Source organism: Parasteatoda tepidariorum, chromosome 3, assembly GCF_982258835.1.
Source record: "Parasteatoda tepidariorum strain Cologne lab strain chromosome 3, Ptep-v5.0, whole genome shotgun sequence".
Lineage (NCBI taxonomy): Eukaryota > Metazoa > Arthropoda > Arachnida > Araneae > Theridiidae > Parasteatoda > Parasteatoda tepidariorum.
Genome location: NC_141757.1, coordinates 83498418 through 83510984, shown reverse-complemented (window position 1 = coordinate 83510984; position 12567 = coordinate 83498418). Strand labels below are relative to the sequence as shown.

General features: G+C 27.6%; 2 protein-coding genes across 24 annotated transcripts in view; one reads left to right on the top strand and one right to left on the bottom strand.

Annotated features, from left to right (window-relative positions):
• The window catches only part of PolrMT (mitochondrial RNA polymerase), a 43879-nt gene extending 37768 nt beyond the window's left edge, over positions 1-6111 (top strand). For all 3 annotated transcript variants that reach the window (XM_043039485.3, XM_071182332.2, XM_043039487.3), the window contains 7 exons: positions 670-810; positions 913-959; positions 2340-2438; positions 2520-2592; positions 2742-2836; positions 4715-4791; positions 5960-6111. In XM_043039485.3, the coding sequence (XP_042895419.2) occupies positions 670-810; positions 913-959; positions 2340-2438; positions 2520-2592; positions 2742-2836; positions 4715-4791; positions 5960-6009 (582 nt within the window). In that variant the 3' untranslated portion in view covers positions 6010-6111. The remainder of the gene's footprint in view (positions 1-669; positions 811-912; positions 960-2339; positions 2439-2519; positions 2593-2741; positions 2837-4714; positions 4792-5959) is intronic.
• A 2218-nt stretch (positions 6112-8329) lies between these two features.
• Positions 8330-12567, bottom strand: part of per (period circadian regulator) — a 94717-nt gene continuing 90479 nt past the window's right edge. For 14 of the 21 annotated variants that reach the window (XR_015432622.1, XR_015432624.1, XR_011637020.2 and 11 more), the window contains one exon: positions 9892-10641. Coding sequence is in view for 4 of the 21 variants with exons in the window: in XM_087159722.1 (XP_087015848.1) it covers positions 10588-10641 (54 nt within the window). In the remaining 17 variants the exon portion in view is untranslated. Of the gene's footprint in view, positions 10642-11969; positions 12030-12567 lie in introns of those variants that run through there. The other 7 variants (XM_087159724.1, XM_087159722.1, XM_071182367.2 and 4 more) reach the window with 3 other exon arrangements.

Sequence of the window (12567 nt, the reverse complement as noted above, 5' to 3'; positions counted from 1 at the left end):
CTGATAACTGGTGTCATTCAAATCAAAAGATGCTGCTGTCTGAAATATTTGACAAGAGCAGTATCATTTTCTCAAAGATAAGGGAAGGTGTTAGGAGAATGATTAATTCTTTAGTAGTGAAATAGCTTAACAATATTTTTAGTGGTGGATAAGTCTAAATATTTAACTTTTTTTAAAAAAAAAAATTATGGGAAGATCTATTTGGGGGGGATTTGTAGTAGAACATAAAAATCAACTTTTGAGTTGTAAGAATGCAAATAAAATCATCATACATTATAAAAAAATAAAACAGGTTTTTGTAAAAGTATTTTTTGGCTTAGATATATTTGAAAGATTCTTATAACATACAACTTAATGCATATGCATACCAAATATTTTGTTGAATTTCCGAGTAAAATTTCTAAACAGCTTTCAACCAGAGGTTTAAGTGACATCCTACCAACTTGGTCACCAAAATGCAGTTTTGATAGTAAAACTAATACTTGTTTATGCTTTCAACTATTTCAATTTGTATTTCTGAGTTTCTCTTTTTTTTTTAAATAAATATTTAAGCACGAAAGTATGTCTTCTTTTCAGTTTCATAATATATTTTTTTAAAAATTATTTTTATTTTGACTTACTGTAAAAGAAAATATACAGACATTAACAGTCAAATAATTATCATTTTAGGATTGGTTTACTGAGTGTGCAGAGCAAATAACCAGGATATCTGGTGACACTTTAGAATGGGTTACTCCTGTAGGTTTACCAGTCATTCAGCCTTACCACAAAGAAGTATCGGTAAAAAGTACCTCACACTACATGACTCAGGTCTGAAACTTTTACTAATTTATTTATAAACACAACTATAAATTAATGTAAATATTTTTTTTAACGAAAAAATTTCAATTCTCACAATTTTTAATTTTTTAGATTAAAGAACCACAATCAAGCTACAATAGCAAATTTGAACCTTATCAGTAAGTCAATGTTTTCTGTATACAAAGGATTTATTATAGCTTAAATTGTTTTCGATTTTATGGCCACATTTTTTTCTCATTAATTTTTAAAAAAATCCTTGAAACTGTCTTTTAAGTCTTAAGTATAAAATCATGCAAAAACACACTGGACAAAAAATTAGTTAGCCTTTGAGAATTTATGAAGAACATCATGTAGTGCTGTGGAAAAAAAAGAACTTATTGACTTAACCACTTGGTATCAGTTCACAAGGTTTTACCTGTACCTCACATACAATTGTAGCTACTAACTGAGGATTTAACCACTCAAATTTACCAACTTAACAGGGATTTATACTGTAACATTTTACCTGCAGTTTCAACATACCTCCCATATTTTCTATGGGGTTCTATCGAAATGTAATAGAGTGTGTGAGTAGTTGTAAAACTAGTTGCCAATTTTTTGAACCTGATAAAGTTTGTTGTTTTCTTGAAAAATATTGGCATCAACAGTGTGCTTATCATAATTATGTTGACTGAAAGGAATCATCCAGAATATTATAACAAATATATTGGCTCATTAGAGGTTAACTCAGTAAGTAAGCCAAACAAATAATAACAAACAAAACATTCTAATTTAATGATGATTTTCTCCGGAATGACTAATTTTTTGTACTTATTACTATTTGACAAAATTTTTATGCTGTGTTTGAGTTCTTTGATTCTACATACAATATACTTCTGATTTTACAGACTAATCATTAGGAAAGATGTTAAAAAAAATTCGGAAAATATTTTTTATCCAAATAATACATAATATACATAAAATACTTCTCATGAAAAAAACATAAACTTTTTTTTTCTTTCAAATTCATTCTTAATTTGATGTCTTACTTAGCTTTCATGCTAACAAATTCCATTTTTTTCTGAACTTTATTTCATACATTTGAATAATTTTTTTATGTTCAAACATACTAAATATGTGGGATAATGTTGTAAAAGTGGTTATTTTTTAAGGAGGAAAAACGCTTTTACACTTTTTCTTAATTTGGAAAATATTATTTTAAATTTTATGTATTTCCTAAAACCTATAGACACAGGTGAACAGTATTGTACAATACTATTCAGATGGTTCTTTGCTATGGTGGCTAATAACAGACATAACAGAAATGGTAAAAAATTTTAAGCCGATGAGTTGACTCATACAATTGCAAAGAGTGAATAGCAAGCTCATATAATTAGTTTATGCTAAAATGTAAGATATTATTTTCCTAATTTAAGGATAATTTTATAAATGAATAAGTAAATGCTATCTATTCCTTAAGTTCATTTAGAATTCAATATTTTGCAGAATCATTCATCTGTTATCATCATTTACAATTTTGACACTTTTTCAAATTTTAGATTGCCTAATATTAGAAAACAAAAGAATGCATTTGCTCCAAATTTTATACATTCACTCGATTCTACTCATATGATGTTGACGTCATTGTTTTGTCAAAGGTGAGAGGTAACTTATGTTTAAAAATTATAATTGTTTGCCTATTTTAATACCTCAAGTAATTATGATTTTTGTCCTTTTAGAAAGGGTATTACATTTGTTTCTGTTCATGACTGTTACTGGACTCATTCTTCAACAGTTGAAATTATGAACAAGGTATATTTTAATCCAAGATTTTAAGAATTTCACAGCAAAAACATTGTTTATACTTGTCTAATTTTTATTAAGTTTACAATAGTTCTGATTTAAAATGAAAATAAACATTGTTTAAATCATTTTTAGAAATTTTATATTCTTTCTTTCAGATTTGCAGAGAGCAGTTTGTGTCACTGCACAAGGAACCTATTTTAGAACACCTCTCAGCGTTTTTTCTTAGTAAATATGCAAGGGTTGTTGATCAGTAAGTAAAATGTTTGATTTAAAGATTTTATACTGCTATTTTGAAATTAAATATAAAAAGAATCACACATTGCATTTTAGCGATTGGTAAAACATATTTGCTTTAAAATATACTCTTGTAGTGATCTAGCTAATAAGTTTACTCTAGGATTATTCTAAGCATCTCAATTAGATCTATTTCATTCTTACAAAGTATAGATAGATTTTATTTTTCTCTTTTTTTCAGGGTGCGTAGCCAAATCTTTGAATCAAAAATAAGCACTTTTTAAAAACTTTTCAAGCACTTTACAAAAATTTTCAAGCACTCAAAAAATTCATATTCAATCAATGACATTATTGAAAAACAAAAACTTTTTATAAACAGTTTTAGCTTTAAAAAAAAAAAACCAAAAAGAAATGGACGTAAATCAAAACAATCAGTACTTTCCCACATCACCAAGTGAATTCAACTTGACCCTGAACTCAGAACAAAAGTACCCTTACCCCCTACGTCAAAAAAGAGTTAGAAGTAAAATAAAATAAACAAGAATAAAATTAAATTAAATTAAAAAGAAAAACATTTCATAAGGATCTGATCTTCTCTATACGAATTGGAGCACTCGGGTTTCGGTTTTAAGTTTGCGCGCATGCGCAAGTCATAACGTGGGTACGACATCGACAATAGTCATGTCCTATGTCGTGGGTACGACATAGGACACGAAGTTCGCGTGAATGATTAGGTAGCAGACACCCCATTTTTCGTGAAATGTATGAGATACACCAGATACCACTGACGAAAAAAAAATTACTTGTGGAAAAAAAGCACTTTTTAAAAACACCAGCTGAAAAAAGCACCTTTAAAAGCTTTTAAAAACGAAATCCCCAAAAAAGCACCTTTAAGTACTTTTTACAAACGCTACGTACCCTGTTTTTGTGTTCTTAAAATAGAGAAATAAATTGCAAGCTCTATTCAAGAATACAAAAAATAATACTTCAAATTAAACACGCAATCATTTACCCCAAACTCCCCTAGCTTTCATCGTAATTCAAATGTTGTAAAAAAAAAAAAAAATTATAGTAATCAAATTCCCAGTGTTTTTGACTTCTCAGTAATGTTTCATTTTATCTCTTTATTTGTTATGTTAATTCTGTGGTGCATGAAATTTTAGCAATTTTTTTAAAACTGTTAGAAATTATTTATTCAACTCTTTGTAAGCAAAATTTGTTAAAACATGTGTATGATTTAAAATAAGGATGGCCCATATGTGAACCGTGTTTTTTTAAAGTATTTAAGGATTAATAGTATGCATTCCTTCATATTTATGTCATGTAATTAAGCTTGGACATAACAAACTATAGCTAAAGGGGATGACAGGAAAATCTTGATGGCTTTTTTTTTAGCGATTGTAAACTACATACATCGTTTGTTAATTAGGAAAAATACCAATGAGTAAATTTTCTCTAGTAAAAAAAAAATTTAACTTTTCAGGTTAAGAGGAGTACTTATGCCTTCACCAGGAGGCTTCATTTTTAGATTTTAAAGTACAAAGACTTGTGTCGAATCACACGTGGCAATGCACATTAAAAATTTGACTGAATTGAATAAATTTTCAGTCAACCTATACATTCAGACAAACAACAATCCATTGATTGAGCCCACGTTTATGTTTTGCCAACAGTTAAGTGCCAATCAACTGATTATTCTTAATTTGAAAATTAAAAGCAAGTTGATATTGTTTAAATAATTGTCTTTACATTTTAAAAACAATATTAAAAAAAAATAAAAATAGGTCTTTAAAAATGCTTTACCTGCAATGTCTTTGCAGCACAGTATTATATATACATTTTAAATAATTTGACAAATTAGGCATGGTTCTATTTATATATTTTTTTCGTTTAGAAAAGTATCATCTAGTAAATTACATGAAAAATCAAGAGTTCAGCTTAGAGATATTTTAAGTAATGTACCTGAGAAAGGTAAGTTACTCTTTATATTTCATAAGTTTTTCTATATTATTTTGAGTTAGTTTAACTTTCATAGTTTTTTTAAATAATTTAATGTTATCTAATTTAAAATTTTGTGTCTAAATAGTTATCTAAACTTAACTAAACTCAGAGACGCGACAGCACATAGATGGCCAAGGCCTACTGTGGCCATCTCAGTTTTCGTGACCATGGGCTCCGGGGTGCAGGAGCAGATGTTCCGGTAAGGTGGTTAGCCAAACGCGAAAACCGCAGCGTTTATGTCCCAAGCATGCTTGGTACTCATTTATCGACCCACTGAAGGGATGAAAGGCTGAGTCAACCTTGCCCGGCCCGAGAATCGAACCCAGGACCTGTGCCACGGGCGTCCTAAATAGTTATCAGTTTTCATAAAAGACAATTGTCATATCTTAAAATCATGTAGAGAAAGAAGTTACTAAAATTAGTCCTTATAAAGACACTAAAATTAGATTAAAAATCCTAATGGATAATAAAATTAGGATCATTGTTCCATTATCAGACATGTAACAGAATTTTATTTATAATTTAAAGTATCTTCAAAATTAAGCGGTGAATGAATTTGAAACATTCACCGCTCTTGTACTAAAAATGTCAGATAATAAATAACAGATCAACATTAAAACAGCAGCTTTCTATTTGCAGTTTGAATGTGTGCTTCATTCTTCAGTGCTTGAAGTCAAAATTAAATTTTATCATCAACTTAATATATATACATATAAAAAAATTTTTATCCATGCTAGTAAAAAAGCTTATTAATAATAAAAAAAATTTTTGTAATGTTTAAATTCAACATTATGCATATTACTTAAAGAATATATGGCAAAATTTGTACATTTTATGCCTTTAATCTGACCATTTTATAAAGAATGTTCTTATAATGTAAAATGTAATTTATTTCTAATGGCCTTGAAAATTTATTTTAGCTATATATGTTTCTGTCTTTTTTATTTTGCATATTAATTATTTAGCATAACAGTAGGAAAGTAATTTGTGAAAATTGGATTGATGTATCAAATGTTATTATTGAATGGTTATTGGTCCTCCATCATAATAATTAGTCTTGTTTTTCTTTTCAAATTTCATATATATTTCCTTTTTTTTTTTTATAAGTCTTTAAGAATGAAATAAACTTTTTTTTCAGGTACATTTAACCTAGATAAAGTTTTGGAATCAGTTTATTTCTTCAGTTAACAGTCATGAGCATTTCTTTTCCTTCAATAATGCGAAAGCTTCAAGAAATTTGTATTTATCAAATTGTAAATATGTACAGAAATAAATTTTAAAACTGTCAAACTCTGGTGTACTAATTACTACCTTAGTAATTTCTAATAACTTATGCTCATGATTTTTTAATACAAAAGACATTTGAAGGTAAGAAATACTTAGTTCCATCATGTAAGATCACTTTTTTTAATCGAAATAATTATTGAAAAGACAAATAGAATTAATGATGGAAGGATAATTTTCGTTGAAAATACACATCAGATCAAAAATCTAAAAATGCATCGGTGAAATATCTTCAAAGGATGCAGTGAATACTGATTAAGTCAACCCCCTATACTCAACTCCATGAGGAAAAGGCAACTTTAAATAAGGATCCATATTCTTTATCGAAGACTTCGATTTTCCAACAACAAAAAAAAGAAGAAAAAGACCCAAATTTCTGTAGTTTGTTTCATTCAGGGTGGCCACTCAAATCAGATTTCAAATTTCCAGGTTTTTGTTTCTTTTTTCTTATAAAGTGTAGGATGTGTACAAGAAAAGTGTCGGTATTATAAAATATTTTATTCAAAATATTTTTTTAACATATCATCTTGAAAAAAATAATTTATTTTGAAAATTTGGCAAGATTTTTTGTTTAATTTTTATTGTTTTGGTACAAAATTTTGAACCAAAAATCATTAATGCAACAATTGTAAAGATTTGTCGACAAACATTGCTGTTAGCGATTGTAAAAAAATGTGGTTGGTTTGCTGAGAAAAAATAATTCATAGATTTCTTTGAATGGGAGTAGAAAAGCTTTCACAAAAATGGTGCAATATAAAGTCTATTATTATTAAATTATAACCAACTAATTTTTGGAGAATTTCATAAAGTTAAAAATACAAAACATTTTGTCAAAATAGAAAAAAAATTACCACCAAAGCATCGGAACAAACTTGAGCCATAAATGGATTCAGCCCAAGGACAGAATTTAAAAACAGAAGCTAATTTCCTAATCCCTTTTTCCACCTCCACCAGAATCTTTCCTAAATTGCACAGTCCCATAGTGGTCAAAGGTTTCTACATTCGTTTAGAAACCGTGGCAGAGTTTTATGTGGCATTCTAGTTTAACAGAGCTGTAATGGAGCAAATTTTGATGCAAGCAAAGTATCGCTAAGTTGACGATATTTCAACTGTTTGGCGATAAATTTCCGTTTAAAAAAAGTGGGTATAATGGATGAAATAATTTAAATTAAGAAAATTAGTAAATAATTTAAATTGGTGAAATTAAAAAAAATTATCAAAGAAAAAATTTCCAGCCTTTCTTCAAAAATTCTGATTTTTCCAGGTTTTTATCCAAATTCCCCTGATATTTCCAGTATAAAAAAAAATCCCTGATATTTCCAGGTTTTCAAGGTGGGTGGCCACCCTGTTCATTTTAGTTCATAGGTGGTGCTGTAATTGTAAAAGGATGATCGATGGCCTGAAAATTGTTTTTATTAGTAAGGGCTCATGAAATATATAAGAGAATATGCATTTTTTTATGATTCTTTCTATTGTAGACTTTAATTTCTTATAGAATTTTACATATTTGTTATGTAATCTCTTCCTGTGCTGTAACAAAGTTACATCAAAATAGTTTAACTTGTACAAATTAAGAAGATATTTTTTAATGAAATCTTGTCTATCTATATTATTATACAATAGAGTTAAATTAATTAGCACAAGAACCTGCATATGTTATATTTTGCAAACATAAATAAGAGAACATATTCAAACAGTATTGAATATTAGTGTCCCTTAAATCGTCAGAACCACATTGATTTACCTTAAGAAAGAAAGCTTCCAAGATGTAACAATATATTATGAACAACCTTAATAACACTCGTCCTTAACTGTCTAACCCAAATTTTTGATGTAAATTTTTTGTATATTTTATTGCAATAATTTTGAAAAACTTGTTATAAACAAATTTAAAAAAAAACACTGATCAACTGTACCTTAAAAGTTAATTTTACTAAATTTATCAATCTCCGAAGCCACCAATTTCTAATTAGAATGATATATCCGATTCATCCATTAAATTTTACTTTTATTTAAAACATATTGTTAAAAGATTTTAACAACTTATAAAAAATGTCAAAGAATAGTTTAAAAAAAAGCTTTACTTTTATTTGCTATATAATACAAAAGTGCTAGTGTTTGGTAACTATAGATAAAAAGTGGTTAACTTTTTTTTTTATAAAGCAAGCATCAAAAAGTGAAATTATCAACTGTGATTATGGAATAATTCATTCACATCCACTAATTATTCACAAATTATTTATTTAAATAACAGTGATTTGGGGCATTACAAAAGAAAGAAGAAATAAAATATTTAGATAGTTGCTTAAGATAGTTACAGAAAAAAAGGTATAGTCGTAAAATATGTAAAAAATATGATTTTATTAAAAAGTTATAACAACAACAAATGATATTTCCAAAGAACACTGTAGTTCATTCTACAAAATGTTATCCTCAGAAACGACCAGAAGTATACTAAAATTGACATTGTTTAATTGATCACAGAACATGCACACATTATAATATATTAAATATTTAACATTTCATTTAAAATTTAACACACATTAACATTATTATGTAAAAAAAGTAAAGTAAAAGAGAATCATTAACTATACAATACATAGTGATTTTAAGCTTCAATGTTTTTATATTAAATTTTGTGAGAATTAGCTTTTAGTCAGGTTCTAATTATATTATTTTAATCAGGTTCTAACATTTTCTAATTATTTCTAGATTAGTATTGTTACTTTCAATCTAATAACAGCTTACAAAATGGTCTGTGAAGTTCAGGCCAAAAAAAAAGTTCTTAGTTAGTGAGTTAATCATTCATTCTCATAATCTCACAGAATACTGTGTTTAGTTTAATATTAAAGAAGAAAAAAAATTCTCTGGAAGAGAGGAAAAAGAATACTGACTAACATATTATTAAATAAGACATTTCATAATCATTCAATAATACACTAGTGTGTGTGCAAGTTATATCACAAATATGTATTTGTTAATTTTTATTTATGACAGCATATGAAAGCAATTTCTTTCTCATATTACTTAGTCTATTGTAAAATAACCTGTTTGAGATTATCCATAAGTTTCCACAGCCTAGGTAATCTGGAGTAAGAATTATCAAACAATAGAGGTATTACAAACAAAATTCCTACTGAAATTTTTATAAAAATCATTCTGTAGATACATGAATATATGAACTATCTTACATCTTTATATTACAAAAGAGTTATTAATGACTAATGATGCAACAAAGCAACGTCGTGAATGGGTGTTATAGAGCAAAATGAGGAAATTTTGATACCAAGCACTTTTTTGAAACTCACTGCTTTTTTCAATTTGTAAGTTTTTGAAGCGAATGAAGTTTCAATAAAGTAATTCTTAGAGCTTCAGTTTCTTGGGATTATTTATTTCATTAGTAAAAACTACTAATATTAATAATGCACTACAATTATTTTAAAACATTTCCCGAAACATGGCAAACAATTATTAAAAGGCTTATTTCTAAAATGAAAAATTTTAAGAAACAAGTGTGAAGTAATTTTAAATTAAAAATATTAATAATTCCATATTTATTTAGAAAAAATAATAAGCATGAATATGGACATATTCATTTTTGATGAAAAAAGTAGTAATCTGATGGGGGACTCTGGCTGACAATTTTTTAATTGCCATTAGCTATGTTTTGTGGTAACCATTCATTTTGCCCTATAAATGTTGTTTCCTTTTAGGCAATTTGGGATAAAAAATAACAATTTGGTGTTTATTAAAACTAAATGTATGGATCTTTTACTTTAAAAATAATTTTTTTTTCTCACCAAGTTTTTTATTTTACAACATAATTAAGATTATAGGAAGAAGGTTTAGAACAGAGTTTCCCAAAATTTTCCATAATGCTGAGTACCACTAATAAAAAAAAATTACTATAAAAAAAACTACACGAAAGTTAAAAATCACAACTGGCTCTAGACACCACTAATTATTAACTGTTAACTCTGCAAAAAATAACCAATAGAAAAATATGTCATCGTAAATTTTCATGGCTAGCTTTGTGTTAAATTAAAAAAAATTAAAATTTTCTTTTGTTGCAGGATATTTTGCATAAGAACGCGTACCCCCGCTCAACTGCTCCCGTACGCCTAGGGATACACGTACCACACTTTGGGAAACACTGTTTTAGAATAACTGAAGTAGCAATCACATTACAACATAACTTGAGCACAAAGGGGAAAAAATATATTGAACTCTTACTAGCAATAGGGCACTATCCCCCGCCCATAGGTCATTAGAGAGACTAAATTTCACCCTTCAAAGAATTAAATGCAGTAAAAATATATTACACAAGGAAACACTAAATACTACATAGAGGTATATCCATTGTTCACAATACCGTTTTGAATTGTATATTTACAAAAAGATAAACGAAATGCCTCACAGAAAAATTGACAACATCATTTATCAAGGTAGCAATCTGTTCTAATACCAAATTTTTGGATATGTTTAAGAATCATCACACATGAGCTGCAAAAGACTTGTCTCTCGGTATTCCAACTCCTAAAAATACATATGAAATCAGTCAGCCAATGTGGATAAGTAAGTTGATACATTATTTGTCCCTGAGCTGGCAACAGTGGCTTAAAAGAATAGGAAGTTTTGATAGTGGTTTTAAAATGTAGAACTTCTAGCAGAGTATAAAACAACCACAGATCATAAATTCTCAGAAAAAGAAGGCCGTTTCATGTAATACATCGCTAATTTATTGTAAGTGTTTTGTATTTTTTATTAATTTCTTCCTAATATACATGAAATGGAAAAGGGATTTTGTTTTATTCTGATAAATATAAGATCGCCATTGCTTACTATTCGATACTTTTTCCTCTTTGGAAAGAAAAAAAAAACAATTCCAAAACAATCTATTTTTTAATTAAAAACAAATAATGGAAAATATTGTTTTAGGAGTAATTATTATAATTAAAAGGGAACATTTTTTTTAAAAACAAGTATTTAAAAATATTGTTATAAAAGTAATTATTATCCTTACAAGAGATCATTTTTTTAAAAGCAAGTGTTGAAAAATATTGTTATAAAAGTAATAATCATTTATTACGAAGGAACATCCTCTTTAAATTGTTTTGTCAAAATAGTTTTTAGAAAATAACTGCTTAGGTCTCATCTCTACTTTACTTACATTAATAGCATATTTGCATTTTGCCATTTTTCATTAAGTATATGTTACACATTTTTGAAAAATGTCTGACATGCTCTTAATGAATATGTTTCGCATGAAAAATGTGAAACATGCAGAAAATTTTTTACAGCATTTCTTTTGCCTTTCAAAATTTCCTGCTCTTTTGAACCACCCTGCCTAATTCTCAAATTTTAATTTAAATAAAATTCAACTATTGAAGCTTATGTTACTCACAAGAATATACAGTAATTTTCTACAAAATATTATAACAATATTTTGAAATTTAGATAAGAATATAAAACACTTGAGGAAAATGAGAGAAAAGTAAGAAATTACTGTGAAGTACAAAATTATCAATCAGTTCACTTTCACCAAAAAAAAGTCAAATTTTAATATTTATTATGTTCTGTATTCATGTTGATAAATAAAAAATGGTAAATGTGATGTAAGCCCAGGGTAATCAAGAAAAAATTAAATTTATTCTGGCATTTTTTTTAATATAAAAAAAAATAAAATATTTCTCTTTAAAAAAAAATTACTTAAAAAAAGAAAAAAAAAAGCAAGAACAAGAATTCATGCAGTAAGAAATAAAAGCAAGTGCAGTAAGCAACAAAGTAAATGCTCTATATGAGAAAAAAAAAAGGCAAGCTTTGACAGACTGTTTCCCCCTGTACTATCCAATCCTTTCAGAGACTTGTGGTTAGAATTATTCCACTAAGGAGCTCGTCGAACCCGCCTTGGCTATAGAATCGGCCTGAAAAAGAGAAAATACGGAAAAATGGGTAGTTATTTATAGAAATAATTTGATAAATGTGATATGGAGAGAGAGAAATAAAGATTGCTTTGCAAAGCTATGTTAATATTTCCCTCATCAAGGGTAAGTATAATCTGTTTAAATAATAAATAAACAAAATATTACATGCTATGTTAGTAAAATAACAAAACCTATTTACAAGAAAAAATTATGCAGTAGACTCAAATTATCCAAATCACTTTGAGAAAGATTAAAAATTTGTTTTTGGCCTTTCTTAAGGAGAAATGCATAGCTGCAATGTCTGTGAAATTAAAAAAAATTATTTCAAAAACATTGAATGCTTACGAAGTTGAAGTGAAGTATAACTCAAATTAGACTGGCCTGATTTAGAAAGAAGGAAACAGCCAGAATACCTAACTTTTAAAGGGGCATCTAGTGTTCCTGGTCATAAAGTTAAAACTATAGTCATCAGTCTTAGATCAGGATGCTTTCTGGCTGGTATTTCGCCATCAATGATAAACATTTCTCAGTAAGTTAG